Source organism: Nicotiana sylvestris, chromosome 10 (genome assembly GCF_000393655.2).
Source record: "Nicotiana sylvestris chromosome 10, ASM39365v2, whole genome shotgun sequence".
Classification (NCBI taxonomy): Eukaryota; Viridiplantae; Streptophyta; class Magnoliopsida; order Solanales; family Solanaceae; genus Nicotiana; species Nicotiana sylvestris.
The window spans coordinates 136,579,262-136,606,804 of record NC_091066.1 but is presented as its reverse complement, the minus strand read 5'-3'; the positions used below and the strand labels follow the sequence as shown (position 1 = coordinate 136,606,804).

Genomic DNA, 27,543 nt, shown 5'->3' with positions numbered 1-27,543 from the left:
ATGAGGTGAGAATTATCTCATGCCTCGTCAAGGAGTGAATAAGTTCTGTTAATTTGATAGGAGGGATCGCAAGCAACAGATAATTCATACTAAATTTACATTAAACAAACCTTAAGTTTGAACTTTGTAATCAACTTATTTAGGCTTGGTAAATGAAATCAGTTGTTTATTAGGAAAGCTGCTGTTAATTGAACTCAAAAAAAAAAAAGTAGTTGCATTATTTCGAAACAGTGACTCTATATCGAAACCCATATCGAACCTATATAGGAACAAGTAATCTAACAAGAGGGTTGACACACATGGTCATCCTATCAACGTAACACCACATGAGAATTAGCTTGGGGTACATTTATCTTGAAATTAAATGGAACCAAATATAACAAATTTGACAGTTCAAAAGTCTAGACAAAATATGTACAGGTGCTTGCCACGATTCTATATTATACTGTCATAGCTAAATCGAAACCTAATGGTTATACACATTGAAAATACGTCTGACCTAACAAACAATATTATCTAATATGTCAATCAAGATGTGCATAATTCATACAGAGCAATCGTGGTTGGGACTAACTTAGACAAATACAGACCAAGCTACCATTCAAACTATTTTTGAACACAAGGATTGTAAAGTAAACAGATGTTCGTTTCTTTATTTCAACTTCAAACTTCAAACTTTCGGCTAACAAGGTTTCAGGAGTGTGTACCTGGGAATGCTTACAATCGAAGAAGAAAGGAAGTCAGTAGAATGACAATGGCAACAGAAACAGCAGCAGTAACAGCAGGTAACAAACAGGGTAGTGGAAATAGAAAACCCCAGATAGACCAAACTTCAGGAAATAACCCAATGCAAACTACAACCAGTGAGCTCAGTTTAAACTTGGAAGGAACAGAATAAGCAGAAGAACAAATGAAATCCAGACGACAATGCGAAGAAAACAGTTCCTGATTTTCCTATCCTTTCTCCCTTGTATCTGTCTGTGTGTGTTAATATGTATGTATTCAGGTCTCTCTTCTCAAATCTATCCTCTCTCTTATGTCTGTCTGTGTGTATTCTTCCTCTCAGATCTATCTCCTCTCAAATGTTCAGTCCCAATCCCCTCTCTTTCTGTGTTAACAATTTCCCTGTGTGTCTGTATCTCTATCTCCTCCTCCCCCTCTTATGTCTGTCTCCTATATCAGATGGTCTTCTTCCCTTTTATAGGCCCTAACCTCAGCCCTTTAACAGCCTGTTAGACCAAAAGAACACCCCTCCCATGTGCCATCTTCTTTTCAGTTTCCACTCAGCTATTTAAGTATTAACCCCATGACATTCCCTTGGCAGGCTTAACTTTTTAGTAATGTTTATTATTTCTAAAACTTAAAGCAGAATATGGGCAGCAGGATGTAGTCTGACAGCACATGTTGTCAAACTATTTAATTCAAAAGCACTTAGGCAGGGCACAGGCTGTGCACAAAATGCACATGTTGTGCATAAGTGCACATGCCCTCCAATTTCAGAACTGTGACTAAACAGAACATTGATTTTTACATTTCTGATTCAAATTACCAATTATAAGCACTAAACTCAGTTCCTAAGTGATTCAAGCCATGCTTATCAAAAGTAAATCGATTTGTTATTGTTCAGGCAGCTGAAACTAATTGACGACACATGTTGACTCGACTATATTAGTTATAACACATATAATCAAAACCAAAATCAGACATTTAACAGTATAGGACACATGATTCGAATTGTACTAACTAAGCAGAATTGTACTCGAGGAATCAGTTAATCAGTTCAAATTTGGAATTCAACTAATTGCACAACAAATACATACATACACATTATCAGAACAAGTAGAAGAAGAAACTCAATCAAACAACAAAGGTTCAGGCAAGGTGGACAGGACACAGTTGGTAAAATTCGAAACACCCATTTCACAACAACAATAACAGCCTTTTAAACAAACATGGACTAACAGAACAAAGAAAAGAGAACAAAACTCACCTTAAATCCCGAAAAATCAAAACCTTAACTCGGACTCGGACAGACCTTTCTTAAGGCTGAACGGACTTTAATGGAAATGTTTCTCAGATGAGAAACACTTCGATTAAGGTCCATTAGACCTTAATCTCTTCGGCTCAAACAAGACAACGGACCATCGACGAGGAACTTTAAAGTTCCGAAAATTAGATCCGGGATTCGTGCTTCCCTGGTCAGATTCGGACCAAACCAAGCATGGTTTGGTCACGAGGGGGGTCTAGGGAGTGTCTGGTGTGAAACTAGGGTTAAACGGTGTAGATCGAGTTTTGACTCGAATCTTCAAATGAAGATTCGAGAAGGTGGGATGGGATTCGAGCTGAACGGTTGGTGGATCCATGTTCGGGGTGTCAAGGTGGTCCTAGGGTGTTAAGGTGAAGGTCACGCGTTCATGCCGCTGGGTTTCTGGTGAAGGGAGATGGGGGCGGCTAGGGTTTGAAGGGGAAGGGTTTGGTGAGGACGAAGGCTGGGGTATTGGATAGGGGAGCAGGGTATGGTAAGGGGCTTATATATGGAATGGGTGGGTTGATCTCAGCCGTCAGATCAATCGAAATCAATGGCTTGGATCTGAAGGCTTAGGGGAAACGGTGTCGTTTCATCTAAAAGGGGTTTGGGTTGGTCCGGGTGGAAATGGGTCGGGTTCATCATGGGTTGTGAAGAAGTGATCTTGGCCGTTGATCAATCTGAGATCAACGGCCCAGATCAGACTGGATTAAAACGGCGTCGTTTGGACACCCTAGGTATCAACTGGACTGGACCGGGTAACACAAGGGGTTTTGGGTTTGAGTTTGGGCCTTGAATTAAAATGAAAATAGGCCCAACTAATTTTAAACCCAATTCTGCATCTCTTTTTTTTATTATATATTTTTTTATTTTATTTTTAAAACAAAATCCAAGTAAATTAAATTAAAATTACATAAACACTTAATACAATTATTTGCACACATCTATCAAAATATTTAAAGCAGGTAAAATCAAACAAAGCAAAAATCACGGACCAAGATGCCTATTTATGATTTTCTATTTAACAACCAGATTACGGTTCAAATCACGCATGACACATACATTTTTTGTATTTTGTTTTTAATAAAAATAAAATGGGCAAAAATCATAAATAATTAACAAAGTGCCATGTAAAAATCCAAAAATTGTACAACAGGACCAATTGTTATTATTTTTTTTTATTTCTTTTGGAGCGATTGTCGCGCGAAACAAAAATCACGTGCTCACAACCATAATCCACATTATATGGGGCAAAATAATGTCCATTCTGCACAAAATGATAAATTATTTCACATTAGTAAACTGCATATAAATTAAGCATTAATATAAATAATATCTACATATAACTACATAATCACTACACTTATTGCCAAAAAAAATCAGGGAGAAAAAATACATACAAATCTGCTTCAAAAAAATACAGCCAACCCACACATATAACTACAAAACCATACAAGACATCTACACATATAAACATTATCTACAAAAATGCAGGAAGCAAAAAGTAGCTACAACTCTGTTTCAAAATTCAAAAGCTAAGGACAATATAATTACAACACGACTACAATTATATCCGTGTTTTAAATCACAACTACAAAAAATCTAGAAAATTAAGACAACTAATCTACAATTTACCAAAACACTTAAAACAAAGATTTTTACATCCAAAACAAAACTAAAAAAATGGAAACGAAAATACTAAATGTTTACCTTCACCAATTTTTTTTTCTGAACCAATTTTGGGAGCTCTTTGGACTGTTTCTTCGTTTTTTGTTTTGTGGAAGTAGGAGGCAGCTTGGGTTTTTTAACTGTTGGAATTTTAGGGACATCTTCAACAAAGTCGTCATCTACACATACCTCTTTCCCCTTTCTTTTGAGTTGTTTGCCGCCTGGTGTAGCACTTCCTCTAGCCTCTGCATCGTGCATTTTCTTTGTTCGCATTTCAGCACGGATTTGTCTAGGAGATGAAATGTGAGTAGTAGGTTTCATTGCATGTGTAGATTTTACTTGTTTTTGTGGTAATTTTGGTGTTAATACACCCAAATCGAAAGAGGAGATATCACATACTGTAGATTTTTTATGTATTTTTTTGGGAGATTTGATGTTCTTTATGGTTTAACTTCAATATTTGGTGAAATTAAATTGAGAAAAATGAAGAACGTGGGTAGATTTTGTTCTGTATAGAAGAAAACTGAAGAAAACGTGGGGGAGTGAAGGGTAAAGGTAAAACGTGTGGAGGGGTGAGGGAGTTACGGTAAAGGTAAAAGGTGGGGAGAGGGGGTTGAGCTGAAAGGAAAGAGAAACGTGGGAATATACGGTCCTATAATTATGCCTAAAATAAATGCCCCATTAATTATATCCCTGTTTTAAATTATGGTATATAAATGGTAATTTAGTATACTAAATGTAATTATCTCTAACCTTAAACATGGAGGGTGACAAGGTTTAATATGTGGCATAAGAGAAGGTAAAAATTCCATAATTATTCTACGTCCAAGCAATCTATTACTTTACATGTTAGATGGTATCCTTGAGCTAAAGGGTATACGATATACTCGATATAATAAGCTATTTTTACGCAACCTTACGATAGGAGATATCGAAAGAGTCTCCGAAAGTGATTTTATGGGCAATATATATACTACATAGAACCAACACATTGAGTGAGCTACTTGCACTTCTACATCATAACTTATGAATTATTTGCTTTAATATCCTTTTTTTTAATGCAAAAAATTATGTCGACTAAACATAGGTAATTTCAGTAACTAAAAATGATCACTAGTTATACACTAAGGGGTCATTTGGTAAGATGCATTAGAGAAAAGGTAGAAATATTAGGGACCTCTACACTTGACAACTTTTATTTAGTTCCCCTTTAATCATACTGGGTCCTAAATACTCCCTTACACTTGGTTTTTCATCTTTTAATATACCTTTTTATGCTGACCTAGCATACAAAGTAGATACAAACTCAGTTGGGTACGTAGAGCAGAAATATTTCACCCAAATGTGATTGTTCTTATGGCAAAACAAAAGAAAAAGTCATTTTACCTTTAAGACCAACGACTCTTTCTCTCTCTTTTCCTATATAGTTTCTTCTCCACCTTTTCCTCCATTAAACAACATCTGCTGAAATTTCCTTCCTCATGCCATCAACTTTCTAAGTCTTCTTCTAATTTACTTCATGGATTCGAAGTGGGTATCCTCCAGTATTAAAAATTCCATGGTCCAACGATAACCCTGGGCGTAGATTCCTCGGTTGTAAGTATTATGGGCTAGGTTAATTTCTGAATTTTTTCGTATGGGTTGTATTTTGTTGGAATTTTCTTAAGTTTTTATTTTGTTTATTTTGATTCCACACAGTCTAAATGGCGAAGTCCTTGTGAATATTTCGAGTGGTATGGCCCTCAATTCCCCCGGCAAGCAAATGTTGTGATATTGGGTTTGCTGAAGAAGAGCAACAATCAACAAAAATAATTGAAGTGGAAGAAAGTCTTGAAGCTAATTTTGTATTTTAGCTTGTTATGCAATGTAATAATCTATTTCAATTGTCGTCTATAATCTTGTTAACAGAGTTTCTGTGTATGTGGGGTAATTTTGGTTTTATATATTTAGTCACTTAAGCTCTTTTTGAATTTTAGTTGGATCAATATATTGTCTTTATGAAGCAGTATTGATAGAAACTAAGGGTCCACCAAACTATACAAAGAACCAGGTTCTCTATTAGTTCCCACAGAATACACGCACACTGTAGTAAGTAAATGACACAATGGAGTTTTACGTGAAAAACTCCGAGCTCACGGGATTAAAAACCACGACCTACCCTTGTAGGATTTCAACTTCATTACTGAACAAACTTCAAATTACAACCTATTGTAACCTAGGAATTAACCTCTTAATTACTCACTAACTTGTAACAACTCTATTACAAGCACATTTGTAATTACTCTATTACAAAGCTTACAACTCGACTAACTCTAGCCAAGACACAAACACACGGTTTATGATTTTACAAAATTTTCCTATACAATACTTCTAACTAAGCTAAGTAGGAATTAAAAGTAGAGTACTTTAACAAAGGTACAACACAACTAAGGACATGTAATGACTCACTACAGGGAACTGAGCCTTTGTTATGTTGTTCTTTATTCTTGATGCCCTTGAGTATCACTTGCAGGATTGATTGCTCGCTTGAGAGAATTCTTGATTGATTCTTGAATGTTCAAAAGTGATGTTTTTGCCTTTGCTTCAATGTTAATATTACATAGGTGACATCACTTGAATGATGCAAGCATGTTTGGTACAAGGGCATTCCCTCATAAAGTTGATTGTTGCACTGTTTGCACTGTTGCATGTGCAGGCAATAACTTTACAGCTGTCGGGGGTTGACTGGTACAGTCACTAAGGGAACTGGTGTCCATCTGTTTCCTCTAACTGTTTCCCTGACTCTGAAGAGTTGAACCACGTCCCCAGCTTGAGACTTGTTATTCTTAAGTACTTGAGGATGTGTAACAAGTTCCTCATCTGGTTTTTGTTATATCATCAAAACATAATAGGGATGCATATAACCTATCAAATTCCGCCTTTTTGATGATGACAAACTTATAATCGAAGTTCTACCTAAGAACTAGAATGACATACGTAATTTCTTGTATTCCCCCTGAATCTGTTCCCTATCAATTAATTTTCCCTCTTTGGCATCATAAAAAGATCAGTAGCAAGAAATAAGCAAAAAGAAGTCTAGATTAGTTAACTCATACCACATGTGTGCACACAAACATGACTAAAAACAGAGTAGAAGAACAAGGCATGCACAACAAAAGGACAAAATTTTCATTGATTTTTGGAAATAAAGCAGGGAGTAGTTCCATTGTTACCAAATCACCCACAAAATAAAAACAACAAAAAGGTACCAGTCATAAACATCTCTAAGCACATGAAACTGAAATAGATGACAGACACTAGGAACTAGACACTGTGAAGGGAACAACTTTTAAGGAACACTGGCAAGGGTTCTAAGTAGGATGTCCATGCGAGCATTTGTTGACGCCTGCTCGTTGGGCAGCCTCTCCTTCAGATCCTCAACCTATTTTTTAAGGTCAGCTTTTTCCTTTGTGAGGCGGGCAACCTATGTGCTTTAGGAACTGGTAGAATTAGGTGCCTCCTAGACCTGATTGAGCTGACCTACAAAAATGGCATTCTGTGCCTTCAACTTTCTTATCTCTTCAGTGGCACTATTTTGAGTGTTGATCGGCTGAGAGATAGTGGAATTGATGTCCACCCATCCACGCCTATCAATGCACTCACACTCTTCAAGGGTGGTCTTGGAGAAAGTTTGCTTGCGGGTACCCACTTTAGCTTTCCCCAACGGGACTTTGAAGAATTCAAATATTTTGGTGAGAAGGAACCCGTAAGGCTGCCCATGATTACCATCCTTGAACTCTGCCACTTTCTTTATTTGCTTTATCATAAGACCAGGCAGGTTTATAATGGTGTAGCCATCCAGTGGTTCCATGAGAACCAAGTCGGCTCGTGACGTCATGGAATGTCTTTCTACGCGTGGGAGCAGAACTTTGTTGACCATTTCAAACAGCAGTTGGTACACTGGAAGGAGGGCCTTCTTGTGTACCCGTTCCCCTTGTTGTACTCCCTTATCCTTCAAGATGGCATTTCTAAAGTTCAAAGAGCAGGTTCCCTCAATGGAGGACATTCCGTCAGTAGGCACGCCCAAAATGGTTCCCAGTACAGCAGTATCCATCACAAAATCAACACCATTCATTTTCAGGCATATGTTATCATCCTCAACTTTGAAGAAGTCAGCATAGAAACTATGCACTTTTGCCTGATACACTTTAGAACTGTCACTTGTGAACAAATGTGTCCACTGTTGGAATTCACAGATATCAGCCGGTTGGTGCATTCCTGACAAGTCAAGAATATCAAGGGCAAATATGTGGCCCACAACACCTTTTGGTTTCTCAAATTTTCCCTTCCAACATCTTGGATTGAACCAACATTGGCCTTCTTGGAGGAAGCAGGTTCCTCACTAGCACAAGCCTTCCTTTTCACTGATTTTCTCACACTCTTCCTTTTGTCTGCAGATTTCTTGACACCTTCTTAGTAGACTCCTCAGCCACTTTTTCACCAGACTCCTCAACTACTCTCTCACCAAATTTTTCACCCTCAACCTTGCTCAAATCCATCTCACTCACAGATGACTCTTTCTTGGACTTTGGAACTGTAGGTTTATTTAAGGACTTACGAACTAAGGAATCAGGTTCCTCATTCACCTCATCATCAATATCAACAACTAGTGCTGGAGGCACTACCTTCTCATTGACAGTCTTTCCATACTTTACCACTCTCCTCCTCTTCATTTCTTCTTTACTTATCCTTAGGACTAACTCAAGAGCTTCCTTCTTCTGCAACCTAGTGGTAGGTCTCTTAGGAGTTGACTCCTGGGGAGTTGCCTTTCTACTCCTAACACTAATGAAGCTCGCAAGAGACACATTGTCATAGTCTTCTTCTTTACTATCCTCTTTCTTCTTCTCAGACAGAGATCTCATTTCAGGAACAACAATTAACAATGGCTCAGCATAGAAATGAGGAGAGGGAGCGGGATCAGTACTGACTTGGGGTTCTTGTGGAGAATCAGGGGTTTTGTCCCAAGTAGAAGCAGAGGGCTCCTCTTGGGCGGAGGAATTAGGTCCCTCAGTTGGTTCCCCGATAGTACTATCAAGTGCCAAAATATAACTATTTATCGGGCGGGCTGGGACGGGTTGAACAGGAAAAAAACCATCTCGTCCGTTTTCGAACTGGGTTGGTTAACGGGCTGAGATAACATGCTGGGGGCGGGTTGAACTTTTTCGGGTTATTTAGGCCCGTTCAGGTTCGGGCTTAACGGGTTCGGGTGGGCCGGGCTACTATATTTTTTAAAAAAAAATAAATTTTGTTTTTCTTATTCAATGTTATTGATACTTAAGTATTTGCAAACTTTTAAGGCTTAGAATTAAACTTTGAAGTTTAAAGTTTAAAGTTTTAAATTTGAAATTTGTATTTTAAAATTATAAAATTGAAATTAGAAATTAGGTGGCTACAAAAAAATATTTAATAAGACCAATAGGCAATATATAAGGAACAAACTCTGAAGGCTTTCATTTTATATTTTTAATACTTCAAATTAATTTGCAAGTTCTTTTCTTTTTGAACTTGCAAATTAAAAGTTTACAATAACTATAAAAAATAAGAAATAGTACATCACATATTTTGCATCATTTTTTGTAAGTTCTTCCATGTCAACATGAGGTTGTAGGTTTCCGGCATTGGTTGAATCAGAACCATAAACCATTATATCTCCAATTTCTTGGTCCTCCTCTTCGTCTACCTCGACACGCCCTTGATTTTTCCGTTCTGATCTTATCCAATCTCTGAAGCACACTAGAATTTCCAAAGCATTGTTGCCCAATTAATGACGGGTATCTCCTAGCTGCTGCGTTACTTGGCTAAATGCGCTCTCTGATACGACTGTTGAAATTGGCACATTTAGCACGTCTTGAGCCATGGCCGAAAGAACAGGAAATTGATTTGAGTTGCTCTTCCACCAACCCAGCGGTAGAAAATCTTTTGTGAGGGTCTCTGGTGACTTTTGCAAGTAGAATTGGAGTTCATCAATATTCCTGGTACTGGTTTGTTGATGCTCTCCTAGTGTAGACCAAATCAGATTATCTTGAACACCATCATTATCATCCATAGTTGTTCCAGATGTTGAAGGATTACTTGAAGGAATATTTGCATCTACAACCGAAGAAGCATCAACAATGTTAGCATAATAATTATATAAAGTTTGTAAATGTGTGTATAGATCAGAAATACAAGTGTCATGTCACGACCCCGGTTCGCCCTCCGTGAACCATCGTGACGGCACCTAGTCTCTGCGACTAGGTAAGCCTAAAATGCGAAAGATAACCAAATTTGCGGAAGAAAAAAATTTAAAACAGAAATAGAGTAATAAAACAACGTTTAAAAGTGTCGCTCGGCATACACAATATTAACTCTTAAAACCAATATATTTTCCCAAAACCAGGAAACCCATGAATCACAAGCTAAGAGATACATAAGAAGCTCTAACTCAAGAAATGTCTAACCCAAAAGGGGAGTACTGAAGGGCTATACTATTACAGAAAGATAGAAAGGGACTCATCGGTCTGCGGACGCGGCAGATATACCTCGAAGTCTCTACAGAAGCGCCTCGCCTCAAGGATGATAAGACAGAGTGAAAATACCTGGATCTGCCCATGAAAAACATACGCTGAAGGGGCATGAGTACACCACAACGGTACTCAGTAAGTGTCAAGCCTAATCTCGGTCGGATAGTAATGAGGAAGGTCAGGGCCCTATTGAGGTTAAATAAAATATAAGGTATAATAGTATAGAATAAGACAATATACTTAAGTGCAACAGTAAAAAATAACATAGAATGGAAAGAACAACAACAACTAGAACAGAGACAAAATAATCACGGAAAGGAAATACAACTCAACACAGAGATAACAACCGGGGTACCTTCCAGGATACCATCATGTAGTCCCAACATCTATCTAGTGGAACTCCTGGGATACCGTCCCGTAGTCCATCATATGTATCCGAATGATCTCCCTGGATCTCGTCCCGTAGTCCAACTATCAGTGTGCGAGGATCTACCGAAATCCCGATCTGTAGTCCCAAATATAAATATCCAGTACTTGGGGAATCTACCGGGTGCAGTCCCGTAGTTCCATATAACTGTGCAGGGGGATCTACCAGAATCCCACATCCGTAGTCCCAAATAAATAGACAAGGGGAATCTACCAGAATCCCACATCCGTAGTCCCAAATATAAATACTCAGTACTGAAGGAATCTACCGGGTGCAGTCCTGTAGTTCCATATAACTGTGCAGGGGGATCTACCGGAATCCCACATCCATAGTCCCAAATAAATAGACTAAGGGGATCTACCGGAATCCAACATCCGTAGTCCCAAATAAACAGACAAGGGGGATCTACTGGAATCTCACATCCGTAGTCCCAATGTAAATACACAGTAGCAGGAAAATATTCAGAAATGGCTTATTTCATATCAAGGCAAGCAAGTAATTCTAGCCTAGCATGCTGCATAGAATTCAAATAAAGTAGTTTGAGCAAATAAAGCAATTAAATCACTTGGACATACTTTCTTAAGCTAACATCAGGCTTAATAGTGCAAGTAATAAAAACAGGAAAGGAAACATACTAGTAATTACTTAATAAAAATCGGATTTCCAATAATCAGCACAAGTACACACTCATCACCTCACGTACAAGGCATTTCAATTACCAAATATACCAAATCCTAAGGGGAAAGTCCCCCCACAAGGTTAGGCAACCCACTTACCTCAAACTCGCTCAAAATCAACCCGAAACTACGCTCTTGCCATGAGTACTCGACTCCAAAATGGCCCAAATCTATTCAATTCAATTGCATAATATAAATAACGCTCCAAGTAACTGATTCTACAATTAAATTCTAAGCTAATACGCGAAATTAGGTAAAATGACCAAAATGACCCTCGATCCCACATCTCGGAATCGGGTACAATTTATATTTTTAGAAACCTCGTACTCTCACGAGTCTATCCATAACAAGAACACTGAAATTGGAGTTCAATTGACCCCTCTAATACCCATGTTAAGGTCTCTTAATCTCAAGCCCTAATTACCCATTTTTCCCAAATTTCTCACCACCAATTAGGTCTTTAATCACATATAAACGAGTTATGAAGTTAAAAATGTTACCTCCAAGTGATTCCCCTTGAATCCCTCTTCAATCCTCTTCAAAAAGCTTCAAAATCGCCCACAAATGGAGGAACTTAGGCTCAAAATCGCAGAATAGGCCTTTTAAATCATTCTGCCCAGGCATTTAAATAGTTCTTCGTGAATGCGGTCAAAGCCTCGCGTTCGCGAAGCAAAAATTGACATTGACCATTTTTCCTTCTTTGCGAACGCGTCCCTTCTTCATGAACACGAAGGCTCAGCTTCTCAGCCCATCGCGAACGCGGCTCCCTTCTCGCGAACGCGTAATTCAAAGACCCCAGCCCTTCACGAACGCGGGATCTCCCTCGCGAACGCGAAGACCAAACCTTTAGTTCCACATCCTAACCCTTCGCGAACGCAAGGTTCCACTCGCGAACGCGAAGAACAACTGGTCTGCAACACAGACAACAATTTTCTACAACTTCAAATATCATGAAATGGTCTGATTGACCACCCGAAACTCACCCGAGGCCCCCGGGACCTCAACCAAATATACCAACATATCCCATAACCTCATTCAAATTTTTTCCAACCTTCAGAACGCTCAAAACAACATTAACACACCAAATTCGCATTGGATTCAAGCCTAAGAATTCCAAAATCTTCTAAATTACGCTTTTGATCAAAAAGTCTATCAAACCTCGTCCGAATGACCTGAACTTTTTCACATACATCACATTAAACACTACGGAGCTACTCCAACTTCCGGAATTCCATTCCGACCCTCGGATCAAAATCTCACTATCGAACCGGAAACTTCAAAAATTCAACTTTCGGCATTTCAAGCCTAAATTAGCTACGGACCTCCAAAACACAATCTGAACACGCCCCTAACCCCGAAATCACCCAACGGAGCTAACAGAACTATCTAATTTCCATTCCGAGGCCGTCTCTGTTCCGACTATGGTCAAATTTCCAACACTTAAGCTCTCATTTAGGAACTAAGTGTCCCAACACTCTCCAAAACTCGAAATCGAATATTCCAGCAAATCAAAATAGCAGAAATAAACTTGGGGAAAGCAGTTAATAGGGGATCAGGGCGTTAATTCTTAAGACGACCGACCGGGTCGTCACATCCTCCTACACTTAAACATTCGTTCATACTTAAACGAGCATAGAGACATACCTGAAGTAGTGAAAAGATGAGGGTAACAGCTGTGCATATCCTGCTCGGTCTCCTAGGTCGCCTCCTCGACCGGCTGGCCCTGCCACTGAACTTTACTGAAGCAATGTTCTTTGACCTCAGCTTTCTAACCTTCCTGTCCAATATTGCCACTAGCTCCTCAATATAGGATAGATCCTTGTCCAACTGGACTGAACTGAAATCCAACACGTGCGACGGATCACTGTGATACCTCCGGAGCATCGAAACATGAAATACCAGATGAACTCCTGCCAAGCTGGGAGGTAATCAAGGTCATAAGCAACCTCCCCAACATGCCTCAATATCTCAAAAGGACCAATAATCCTCGGACTAAACTTCCCTTTCTTCCCAAATCTCATAACGCCCTTCATAGGCGAAACCCGAAGCAGAAACCCGCTCTCTAACCATATAGGAAACATCACGAACCTTCCGGTCCGCGTAACTCTTCTATCTAGACTGGGTTGTACGGAGTCTATCCTGAATCACCTTAACCTTCTCCAAAGCATCCTAAACTAAGTCTGTGCCTAATAATCTGGCCTCACCCGGCTCAAACCAACCCACCGGGGATCTACATCGTCTACCATATAAAGCCTCATACGGTGCCATCTGAATGCTGGACTGATAGTTGTTACTATAAGAAAACTTCACCAATGGCAAGAACTGATTCCAAGACCCTCCAAACTCAATCACACACGCACAGAGCATATCCTCAAGAATCTGAATAGTGCGCTCGGACTATCCATTCGTCTGCGGATGAAATGTTTTACTCAACTCTACCCGAGTACCCAACTCATGCTGAACAGCCCTTCAGAACCGTGATGTGATCTGTGTACCTCTATCTGAAATGATGGACACTAGAATACCATGCAGACGAACAATCTCTCGGATATAAATCACCGCCAACCTCTCCGAAATGTAAGTCATACACACAAGAATGAAATGAGCGGACTTGGTCAGCCGATCCACAATCACCCAAATAGCATCGAACTTCCTCAAAGTCCGTGGGAGCCCAACTACAAAGTCCATGGTGATCCGCTCCCACTTTCACTTCGGAATTTCTATCTGCTGAAGCAACCCACTCGGTCTCTAGTGCCATACTTCACCTATTGACAGTTGAGACACCGAGATACGAATCCAACTATATCTTTCTTCATCCGCCTCCACCAATAGTGTTGTCCCAAATCCTGATACATCTTCGCGACATCCAAATAGATGGAATACCGCGAACTATGGGCCTCCTCTAGAATCAACTCTCGAAGCCCATCAACATTGGGTACACAAATCCGACCATGCATCCTCAATACCCCATCATCACCAATAGTCATATCTCTGGCATCACCGTACTGAACCTTGTCCTTGAGGACAAGCAAACGAGGGTCATCATACTGTCGCTCCCTAATATGATCAAATAAGGAAGACCGAGAAACCACGCAAGCTAGAACCCGACTGGGCTCCGAAAGATCCAATCTCACAAACTGGCTGGCTAAGGCTTGAACATCCATTGCCATGGGCCTCTCTGATGCTGGTAAATAAGCCAAACTCCCCAAACTCTCTGCCCGACGACTCAAAGCATCGGCCACCACATTGGCCTTGCCCGGGTGATACAAAATAGTGATGTCATAGTCCTTTAGCAACTCTAACCACCTCCACTGGCGCAAATTTAGATCATTTTGCTTGAACAGGTGCTGCAAGCTCCGATGGTCAGTATAAATTTCACAGGGAATCCCGTATAAATAATGGCGCCAAATCTTCAGGGCATGAACAATGGAAGCTAACTCAAGGTCGTGGACAGGGTAGTTGCTCTCATGTATCTTCAATTGTTTGGACGCGTAGGCAATCACCCTACCGTCCTGCATCAACACCGCTCCGAGGCCAATCCTCAAGGCATCACAATAGATCATTTAAGACCCCGAACCTGTAGGCAATATCAAAACTGGAGCTGTAGTCAAAGCTGTCTTAAGCTTCTGAAAGTTCGCCTCACACTCCTCCGCCCACTGAAACGGAGCACCCTTCTGGGTCAACCTGGTCATAGGGGCTAAAATCGATAAAAAACCCTCCACAAAACGACGGTAGTAACCCACCAGGCCAAGAAAGTTACGGATCTCGGTAGCTGAGGATGGTCTGGGCCAACCCTGCACGACCTCTATCTTCTTCGGGTCCACCTTAATACCCTCACTCGATACCACATGGCCTAAGAATGCCCCTGAATCCAACCAAAACTCACATTTCGAGAACTTAGCATATAACTTATTCTCTCTCAGAGTCTGAAGCACAGTCCTTAGATGTTGCTCATGATCTTCCCGACTCCGGGAATACACCAGAATATCATCAATAAAGACAATGACGAATGAGTCGAGATACGGACGGAACACACTGTGCATCAAATGCATAAAGGCTGTTGGGGCATTGGTTATCCCAAATGACATAACAAGGAACTCGTAATGACCATACCGAGTCCTGAAAGCAGTCTTCGGGATATCTGGCTCTCGAATCTTCAACTGATGGTAACCTGAGTGCAAATAAATCTTAGAAAACACTCATGCGCCCTGAAGCTGGTCAAACAGATCATCAATACGAGGCAAAGGATAACGATTCTTCACTGTAACCTTGTTCAATTGGCGATAATCAATACACATACGCATAGAACCATCTTTTTTCTTCACAAACAAGATAGGAGCACCCCAAGGTGATACACTAGGCCGAATAAAACCCTTATCAAGCAATTCATGTAACTGATCCTTCAACTCCTTCAACTTAGGAGGAGCAATACGATACGAAGGAATAGAAATGGGCTGAGTGCCCGGCAACAGATCAATGCCAAAATTGACATCTCTATCAAGCGGCATGCCCGAAAGATCAGCTGGAAACACATCGGGAAAATCCCGTACTACTGAAACTGAATCAACTGAAGGGGTATTAATATTGACATCTCTCATATAAGCTAAATACGCGCCACACCCCTTCTCAACCATACGCTGAGCTTTAAGAAAAGAAATAACTTTACTGGGAGTGTGATCTAAAGTACCCCTCTACTCAACACGTGGTACACCTGGCATATCCAGCATCATGGTTTTGGCGTGACAATCAAGAATAGCATAATGGGGCGACAACCAGTCCATGCCCAAGATAATGTCAAAATCTACCATGCTGAGCAATAATATATCAGCTCTAGTCTCAAAACCACTAAGAGCAACCAAACACGATCGATAAACGCAGTCCACAATAAGAGAATCTCCCACAAGAGTATAAACATAAACATGGGAACTCAAAGAATCCCGAGATACACCCAAATACGGAGCAAAATAAGAAGACACATAATAATAAGCGGAGCCTGGATCGAATAGAACCGATGCATCTCTATGACAAACCAGTATAATACCTGTGATGACAGAATCGGAGGCAACAACCTCGGTACGGGCAGGAAGGGCATAGTATCGGGCCTGGCCTCCCCCTCTAAGGCGACCTTTACCTCCCCGACCTCCACCTCTGGCTGGTTGAGCAGGTGGGGTAGCAACCGAAGCTATAACCATAGCCTAAGAACTCTGCGTGGCACGGTGTGGCTGAGAAGTCTGTGGAGGTGCACCTCTCCCAAGTCTGGGGCGATCCCTCACCATATGATGTGTGTTACCACACTCAAAATAAGCTCTGGGAGGACGTGGTGGCTGTGACTAGCTCGGACCAGGACTGCTGGACTGACCTCTGAAAGCACCTCACGCAGGAGGCGCGCTAGATACCAGTGGTGCATAATGATGCTCCTGATATCTTGGAGGAGCTGGAATACCACTGGTTTCTGGAAGAGCTGAATGAACAGGGCGACTTATATAACCCCTACCATGACGACCTGCTACTGGGGCATGGCCACCAGAGAAATGGCCCGACTCTCGAGACCTCTTGGCCTCCCTCTCCTCTCTCTCTCTAGCATGCATGCCCTCAATCCTCCTAGCAATGCTCACCACCTGCTGATAAGAAATATCCATCTCCAACTCACGAGCCATGCTAGACTTGATTCTGGGAATAAGGCCTTCAATAAACCGGCGAACCCTCTCACAAACAGTAGAAACCAAGGCTAGTGCATGTCTAGCCAAACTGGTGTAATAGACAGCATACTCTGAGACAGTCACAGTACCCTGGTGCAAATGCTCAAACTCTGCACCATGCATCCCTGAGGCTCTGAGGAACATACTCTCTTAGGAACAAATCTGAAAACTAAGTCCAAATCAGTGAAGCAGCCTCATCCGGACTGTCTAACTCATAGGTGCGCCACCACTCATAGGCAGCTCCTCGAAGCTAGAAAGTAGTGAAGGAAACCCCGCTCAATCCTGATATACCCATGGTACGGAGAATGCGGTAACTCTCATCTAGAAATAGCAGAGCATCCTCTAATGCTAGACTGCTAAATACATGAGGCTTGTACCTCTTGAACCTCTCAAGCCTCAGCTGCTCCTCCTTGGAAGCCGCTGCCCTACCCTCGGGCTGAATTGGTACTGCAGGCGGTACAGGAATAAGCTTAAGGACCTGCTCAACATGCACTCGCTGTTCAGGAGTGTGGGCGGCGAGAGTCTTTGCTCCTCCCCCGGCCTGAGATGTAGCTACAGCAAGGGGAAGCAACCCTGCCTGAGCCAAAGTGGTGTACATGCTCATGAACTGTGCTAGAGTCTCCTGAAGTGCTGGAGTAGTAGTAGTAGTAGGCGTATCAGGTGTTTGGACTCTAGCTGGAACTGCTGGTGTACCTTGGTGGCAGTCTCGTGCAGGTGCTCTGGCTGCACCACATGCGCGTCCTCGGCCTCTACCCCGGCCCCGGCCTCTAACGGCTGCAGTAAGGGGCGCGGGTGCCTGATCATCTCGGTAGTGCGTGTCCTCACCGTTTGTGAGAGAATACAAGACAAAATTTTAGAATTGTGACATCAAATCTCGCACGACAAGGAAATCAAATGAAGTGAAATTTTCCTAACAGTTACATAGCCTCTCGTAGATAAGTACAGACGTCTCTGTACCGATCAGCGAGACTCTAATAAATCGGCTTGTGATTCATGACTCCTATGAACCTAGAACTCTGATACAAACTTATCACGGCCCTCGTTCACCCTCCGTGAACCATCGTGATGACACCTAGTCTCTACGTCTAGGTAAGCCTAAAATGTAGAAAATAAACCAAATTTGTGGAAGAAAACAATTTAAAACAGAAATAGAGTAATAAAACAGCGTTTAAAAGTGCCGCTCGGCTTACACAATATTAACTCTTAAAACCAATGCATTTTTTCAAAACCCAGAAACCCATGAATCACAAGCTAAAAGATACATAAGAAGCTCTAACTCCAGAAATGTCTAACCTAAAAGGGGAGTACTGAAGGACTATATTATTACAGAAAGATAGAAAGGGACTCCTCGGTCTGCGGACACGGCAGATATACCTCGAAGTCTCTACAGAAGCGCCTCGCCTCAAGGATGATAAGACAGAGTGAAAGTACTTGGATCTGCACATGAAAAATATGTGCAGAAGGGGCATGAGTACACCACAGTGGTACTCAGTAAGTGCAGAGCCTAACCTCGATCGGGTAGTGACGAGGAAGGTCAGGGGCCTACTGAGGTTAAATAAAATATAAGGTATAATAGTGTAGAATAAGACAGTATAATTAAGTGCAATAGTAAGAAATAACATAGAATAGAAAGAACAACAACAACTAGAACATAGACAAAATAATCACGGAAAGGAAATACAACTCAACACAGAGATAACAACCAGGGTACCTTCCAGGATACCGTCCTGTAGTCCCAATTATATCTATCTAGTGGATCTCCCGGGATACCGTCCATAGTCCATCATATGTATTCGAAGGATCTCCCGGGATCCCGTCCCGCAGTCCAACTATCAGTGCGCGGGGATCTACTGGAATCCCGATCTGTAGTCCCAAATATAAATATCCAGTACTTGGGGAATCTACCGGGTGCAATCCCATAGTTCCATATAACTGTACAAGGGGATCTACCAGAATCCCACATCCGTAGTCCCAATATAAATACCCAGTACTGGGGAATCTACCGGGTGCAGTCCCGTAGTTCCAAATAACTGTGCAGGGGGATCTACTGGAATCCCACATCCGTAGTCCCAAATAAAAAGACAAGGGGGATCTACCAGAATCCCACATCCGTAGTTCCAATGTAAATACACAGCAACAACAGAAAAATATTCAGAAATGGCTAATTTCATATCAGGGCAAGCAAGTAATTCTAGTCTAGCATGCTGCACATAATTCAAATAAAGCAGTTTGAGCAAATAGAGCAATTAAATCTCTTGGACATGCTTTTTTAAGCTAACAACATGTTTAATAGTGCAAGTAATAAAAATAGGAAAGGAAACATACTAGTAATTACTTAATGAAAACCGGATTTCCAACAATCAGCACAAGTACGCACCCGTCACCTCACTTACAAGGCATTTCAATTACCAAATATACCAAATCCTAAGGGGAAAGCCCCACACAAGGTTAGGCAAGCCACTTACCTCGAACCGACTCAAAATCAACTCGAAACCACGCTCTTGCCATGAGTACTCGACTATAAATGTCTCAAATCTATTCAATTCAATTACATAATGTAAATAACACTTCAAGTAACTGATTCTACAATTAAATTCTAAACTAATAGGCGAAATTAGGTAAAATGACCAAAATGCCCCTCGAACCCATGTCTCAAAATCGGGTAATATTTATATCTTCAGAAACCTCGTACTCTCCCGAGTCTAAACATAACAAGAACACTAAAATTAAAGTTTAATTGACCCCTCAAATACCCATGTTAAGGTCTCTTAATCTCAAGTCCTAATTACCCATTTTTACCTAATTTCTCACCACCAATTAGGTCTTTAATCACATATAAACGAGTTATGAAGTCAAAAATGTTACCTCCAAGTGATTCCTCTTGAATCCCTCTTCAATCCTTTTTTAAAAAGCTTCAAAATCGATCACAAATGGAGGAACTTAGGCTCAAAATCATGGAATAGGCCTTTTAAATCATTCTGCCAGGCATTTAAATCCTTCTTCGCGAACGCGGTCAAAGCCTCACATTCGCGAAGCACAAGTTGACGTTGACCATTTTCCTTCTTCGCGAACGCATCCCCTTCTTCGTGAATGCGAAGGCTCAGCTTCCCAGCCCATCGCGAACGCGGCTCCCTTCTCGCGAACACGTAGTTCAAAGACCCCAGCCCTTAGCGAACGCGGGACCTCCCTCGTGAATGCGAAGGCCAAACCTTCAGCTCCATATACTAAACCCTTCGCGAATGCGAGGTTCCACTCGCGAACGTGAAGAACAACTGGTCTGCAACACACATAGCAGTTTTCTGCAACTTCAAATATCATGAAATGGTCTGATTGACCACCCGAAACTCACCCGAGGCCCCCGGTACCTCAACCAAATATACCAACATATCCCATAACCTCATTCAAACTTGTTCCAACCTTCGAAACACTCAAAACAACATTAAAATACCAAATTTGCATCGAATTCAAGCCGAAGAATTCCAAAATCTTCTAAATTACGCTTTTGATCAAAAGGTCTATCAAACCTCGTCCGAATGACCTGAAATTTTGCACACACGTCACATTAAACACTACGGAGATACTCCAATTTCCATAATTCCATTCTGACCGTCGGATCAAAATCTCACTATCGAACCAGAAACTTCCAAAATTCAACTTGCGGCATTTCAAGCCTAAATTAGCTACGGACCTCCAAAACACAATCCGAACACGCTCCTAAGCCCGAAATCACCCAACGGAGCTAACAGAACCATCGGATTTTCATTCCGAGGCCATCTTCACATTGTTCTGACTACGGTCAACTTTCCAACACTTAAGCTCTCATTTAGAGATTAGGTGTCCCAACACTCTCCGAAACTCGAAACCGAACATTCCGGCAAATCAAAATAGCAGAAATAAACTTGGAGAAAGCAGTTAATAGGGGATCAAGGTATTAATTCTTAAGACGACCGGCCGGATCATCACATGTCAATATCAGGAGTTTCAGTTGGTCCAATATCCATATAATTATATTATATTCTAATTAATTGGTGACACTTAAAATAGCACCAATTAGGTAAATATAGGGAATTGGGTAGAAATATTTTTTAAACTTATCTAGCATAGATTCAACAACATAAGCATATCCTTCTTTCTTCTTCAAATTATGTAGTAAAAGAAAAATTTCAGCAATATGAACTAAACCATTTGCAATAGTAGGATAATAATCTCCAGAAAACTCAAGTGTAGCCACATAAAATTTTTGTAAAAATTGTACAACATCATGAATGATATCCCAAGTTCTAGATGTTAGCAAACGGCTAGGATCAGTACAATGAGAATTAGCAACTTCAGTTATAGGTTTTCTTTATTTTTAACAACATCTTAAGAATAAATAAGTATAATTCCACCTAGTAACTATTTCTTCAGGCATGAGTCTTGGTTTTAGTCCATAGTGTACACATTTTTTCTTAAATGCATTTAACCTAGAACTTATATTATTTCCTTGAATTACACCAACAACTCTCCTAACTAAAGTAATTTCATCTCTAAATAATTCAAGGCCACTCTTCACAATCAAGTTATAAACATGACATGCACATCTAACATGAAATATTTTAGGAAGTGGTGGGTGTAGATGCAATTTTAATATTGTAATAGCAGCATCGTTGTTAGAAGCATTATCAAATGACATATAAACTACTTTTTCTGCAAGATTATAAAATATAGCAACTTCATGGATAGTATTACTTATAAATGCACCAGTATGACTTTGATCTTCATCATATTTAAAAGCAATAATATGTTTTTGCATACAAAAATTATCATATATCCAATGGCATGTAACAGTCAAATAATCATTTCCATTTACAGCACGACCAATATTAGAAGTAAGAGAAACTCTACAAAGAAGACTTGCGAACAAATAACGTATATATGTATGATATTGTCCAAAAAGCCTAAAGATATCAGCTCTACAAGTACTTCTAGGAATACCTTTAAACATAGAGTTATAAATTCTTTGAATATAAGTAACAAGATACGATGAAGAAGCAAAACTAAAAGGTAAACAACCTAAAGCAATCATTTTAGTTAATTCTTCCCGATCTTTCTTAATATCGTATTTATCAATTAACCCCCAGTACTCGGGTTAAGTTTTTGTTGCCCAGATTCCTCATCTACTCCACAATCAAGAGGGTGTTTGTCTTCCATATGCCTACGAAGTTGCCACGTTCCCCCTCCCTTACCGGGCTCATGTTTATAATGTTCATTAGAAATTTTACATTTTACATAATTTTTTTGATCTTCTAGTCTTTCAAAAAACATCCAACACTTACTTCTTAATCGTCGATTCTTCTTAATAGGGAGAGGAGGCCTATTTGTTCCACCCCTAATATTTTGAGTTTGACTAGCATTACCAGGTGTAGGTGGTGGTGTTTCAAGATTATCGGGTGATTGAATATCATCTAAAATATCATCTAAATCATTATCTATACCGAAATTTTCTTGCATTCACTCATAATCTACATTTAAATTTTCAGGTGAACTTTCAGAAATATGTGTAAAGCTACTAGAAGAACCAACACCACCTCTTGATCTTTTGGAAGTTTTCTTACTACCACATCTACTAGTGCACGCTTTTTTGGCTGCTCTAAATAAATTCATTATGTAAATTAAATTAATAATTCTAAATAATAAAATAAGTGTACACCAAATAAGAGAAAGAGATGGAACGAGTGTACCGGGATTTCGGATGCCGCATTAATTTTTATATCAAAAATCAAACTTCAATTGATAGACCGAAACTTGATAGTTGATACTTGATAGTACTTGATACCACACTTCACTTGAATACTTGATATTTGATAATAATAATTTTGTAATGGCTAAACTAAATAATTGATGAAACTTAAAATAATAAATAATTGAAATTTTGAGATTTGAGAGTTTAAGAATAATAATATGAAGAGAGAATTAGAGTAGTAAGAGAGTGAATTGTGAGGAAAAATAAAGAAGAATGGGGGCTATTTCTAGGTTTTAAAAAGTTGAAAATGTAATTTTTCAATTATTAGGGGTGGAAGGGCTATATTTTTTAATGGGGGAGGCCGAAATGGCCATTTCTGCAAAATCTGGCCGTTCCCCAACGGTCATTTCTCAATTTCACCATTGTCAACAATCCAAATAATTCAAAAAAAAAATATTTCTCAATGGTAATCGGGCTGATAACGAGTTGTAACCCATTAACAACCTGTTAACGGGTCACAAGCTTAGCGGGTACGGTGCACCGTTATCCAAAACATATTCGTCCAAAACCCGCCCCCCAACAACCTATCTCAGCCCGCACAATAAGCAACAATAACGGGCTGAACCGGGCTGAACCGGGTTGAAGCGGGTTGAAAACGGGTCAGCCCGGCCCGATTAACACCTATAGTTTCAGACACACCCACATAATCTCCAGCCAGACTTCCCTCAACAGCTATTGATAGCATATTTTCTATAGCCTCTTGTTCTTGTAACTCCAACATAAACTCAGACGGTATAGGAAGAGCATTACCTGTAGAATCGACAGCATTCAAATCAAGTCCTTGGGTAGTCATTGCCTATTCATCACTATTAAGACCTATACCTTGTTGTATCTCAGAACTTTCTTCCACTGGTAGACTAGAAATTTCCTGATTTTCTTCTCCCTCCACTGTATCTTCTTCGATCATTTTTTCGGCGAGGCAGAAGGAGAGTTTGCAGCTACAAATTTCTTGGGAGTCGAGGTTTTGCGACTTCGATGAGAACCAGTATTCGACTAGGTTAGAGAGGACACAGTAGGTGGTTGTGACTCTACCTTAGGGTTTGGACAGGGTGACGTAGGGATTGTAGACTCTAGCACTGGTGCTTCAACGGGTGAAGATGTAGTGGAGACGACGCTTGGAACATTCTCGGTTTCTATATTTTCACACATGGTGCAGTTTAGTGAGAATTGATGAAAGAAGAGAGTGTTTGGTTTGAAAAAAGGGATTTTTGGTTTGTGATGTGAACAGTTATGAATTTTGGCTAGACGGGTCATTTCATAATGGGTAAGATGCTTGGGTTCTAACAAAAAGAAAAGAGAGAAACTGACATTTTAATGATGTGGCACCATTTTAGCCGTTAAAAAGTTATGGATGAGAGTACAAAGGAACTACTAACCTGTGTCAAAGGAACCAGGTTCCTTGACAAATGTTGTAAATATGAACTTCATCCGTTGGACCAAAGTGCGATACCATTAGCTACTTGTTTGCTCTGTAATCGTCATGTGTGTCAACCTACAACAGTACAGAGATGAGTAAGACTTTGCCAGAAAATACTTTTTAGCCATTTTACTTGTTCATTTCTTTCATAGCCAATCATCGAGGGTGTCACGACCCTAACCCCGAACCCGGTCGTAATGGCGCCTCTTGTGAAGACAAGGTCAGCCAACTAAATCCAATTCACTTGTTAAAGCAGTTAAACAATATAACAGCAGTCTAAATCATGATTTAATGATAATAAGTAGCGGAAATACAACCCAACACCGCCCTTACTGGGATGTCACAAGTCATGAGCATCTATAGCCATAATACAAGTCTACTAAAGTCATAAACTACTACAAGTGTTTGAAAGGGACAGAAATGATAGAGGAGTAGAGACACGGGGCTGCGGATTTCAACAGTTACCTCGTAATCTCCAAAAGGCCCGCTTGGAACTGGAGGAAATCAGCACTCCGGAGCGGAACCAGCTACGCCTGAATCTGCACACAGGGGTGCAGGGAGCAAAGTGAGTACTCCAACTCAGTGAGTAGAAAATGTAAATAACAACTGAGAGTAAGAAAACACGTAATGCATAAGGCATTCTATAATGAAGCAGTAAGATCATTTAAAACATTAAAAATAGTAAAAAGTTAAGTAAAATCCTCTTTCAACAAGTAAACATGTAATTGACAGTCAATTATGAAAAGTAAACACATAAAGGTTCGCCCATCGGGCACAGTATCACCACATCCACCCCTCGGGCAACATCTCAGAACAATAACAGCCCCTCGGGCTCAATCTCACATCACAATGGGTACCCGCGCTCTCTGGGGGCGTGCAGTCTCCTGGAAGGGCCCCTTATGACCCAAGCAGAATAACAAGTCATCTCGTGGCATCAAACTAGGCCTCGGCCTCATATCAATCAATCCACCTCGTGGCGTATATATCTCAGGCCCTCGGCCTCAAATCAGTATCAGTGTTTCCTCACAACTAGGCCTTCGGCCTTACTTAGTCAAAAATACTCACAATCCCCTCGGGCAATAGTAAAACAGTGTTTCTCAACACAAACATTATTTAAAATATCATTTAAATCTTAAAATTGAGAAAACATGGATGAGTATGAAAACAATGGAAAATAACATGACTGAGTTCAAGTATAAAGTCAAAACAATGAGGAAATAGTAATGTAAATCCCCGAAGGGTTCAAATAGTTGGCACTAGGCCCAAATATGGCATTCAGCCCAAATAATGATGATAGCAATTAGTTTTCAATCAAATGCGCGGTAAAATCATCAATTGGGATAGACCAAGTCATAATCCCCAATAGTGCACGACCCCACGCTCGTCATCAAGCGTGTGCCTCACCTCAATATAGCACTACGATGTGCAATCCGGGGTTTCAAACCCTCAGAGCATCATTTACAATCATTACTCACCTCGAACCGGCTAAATCTCTGGCTCAAGACGCCTTTGCCCCTCGAATCGGTCTCCACGCACGTCGAATCTATCCAAAATCAGAACGAGGACATCAAAATATGCTAAGGGAACAAAGCCCAAAGCGATAACAATCAATAAATGGCACAAATCCCGAAATTAGTAAAACCCGAGCCCCGGGCCCACTTCTCAAAACTCGGAAATTTTTACATCATTAGATTCCTTATCTCCCCACGAGTTCATACATGTCAAAAGTTCTCAAATCCGACCCCAAATGGTCCTCCAAATTCCCAATCAAAAGTCCAATTTCTCAAGCCCTAGTTCTTCAATTTTAGGCTTAGTTTTCATGATTTTCTAGGTAGATTTCACAATAGAATCGAGTTTTAAGTCCAAAATTCTTACTTCCAAACGTTTCCCATTGAATCCCTCTTTAATATCCTTCAAAAAGCTCTAAAAACGATCAACTATAGAGGAAAATAGATCCACCTTCGCGGACAAGACGACCTTTTAAACATTCTGCCTAGGCATATTTTCTTCTTCGCGAACGCGGTCAGACCCTCGCGTTCGCGAAGCACAATACTAACTTTGACCAAAAATCCTCTTACGCGAACGCGATACAACCATCATGAACGCGATGCTTTACCCAGGCAACCCTTCACGAACACGTTCAGCCCATCGCGAATGCGATGAGTTAAATCCACTGAAGCTCAGCCTCACCATTCCTTCTACGCGAACGCGACATCTAACCTGCGAATGCGATGAACAACCTCACAGCCCTTCGCGAACGCGTCACCTGTATCCCGAACGCGAAGGCTAAACCTTCACCTCCCTCAGCAGACTCTTCGCGAACGCGAGGGTCCTCTCGCGAACGCGAAGACCAAAATGTCTGCAACTGCTGGAACTGTTTTTCTGCAATTTTCCAAACTCCAAAATGGTCTGATTGACCACCCGAAACTCACCCGAGGCCCACGGAATCTCAACCAAAAGTACCAACATATCCTATAACCTTATCCAAACTTGTTCCAATCATCAAAACACCTCAAACAACATCAAATCACCCAAAACACATCGAATTCAAGCCTAAGTTTCTAAAATCTTCCGAAATACGCTTTTGATCAAAAACCAAACCAAACCACATCCGAATGACCTAAAATTTTGCACACATATCCCAAATAACATAATGAAGCTATTTCAACTCTCGTAATTCCATTCCAACTAGGGGTGGGCATAATACTGACCGAACCAAAAAAATTGGCTAAACCGTGAATTTCAGTTTTTCAGTCGGTGCACGGTTTTCAAATTATTAATTTTTGGTTTTTTGGTACAATTTACAATTTTTGTATTTCGGTTTTCGGTTAAACCGAAAAACCAAAATTCAGTGAGAAGAAGAGTCGGAACATGAGAAGAAGCCACTACAGAACAGTAGTATTTTTTTTCAAATTGCACTGTACGCTCTTTGCGAGGATTTTAAACTAAAAGACGAAGCAATATCGTTCCTACTTCCAAGGTTATATACTGGTTTACCATTTCTATGTGATTGAATTTCAAGATAGTATTATGATAATTTTCTACTTTTTTAGTTTAATTCCCTTGGGCCCCTGTGTTGCATCTTCTTCTTTCGTGTGTGTATTTATGCCATAGCAACTCCAAAAAATGCAGAGCAGCAATTCCATTGATTTGGTCAGAATGCATTATGCGTAAGTTAGAAATGGAATTGTTTTCCAGCTAGGTAGTGTCATAGGCACGAGCAGCTGCTACTAGAGATAGGCAGTTAGAAATGGAATTGTTTCCCAGTTAGGCAGTTAGAAATTAGAATGAATTCTTTTCTTAAA

General features: G+C 40.4%; 1 protein-coding gene across 1 annotated transcript in view; it reads right to left on the bottom strand.

The window, feature by feature from the left end:
• Positions 1–4,015, bottom strand: part of LOC138880008 (uncharacterized) — a 44,871-nt gene extending 40,856 nt beyond the window's left edge. Inside the window, exon 1 of the mRNA XM_070159657.1 lies at positions 3,737–4,015. Within this exon, the coding sequence (XP_070015758.1) occupies positions 3,737–4,015 (279 nt within the window). The remainder of the gene's footprint in view (positions 1–3,736) is intronic.
• Positions 4,016–27,543: the final 23,528 nt, after the last annotated feature.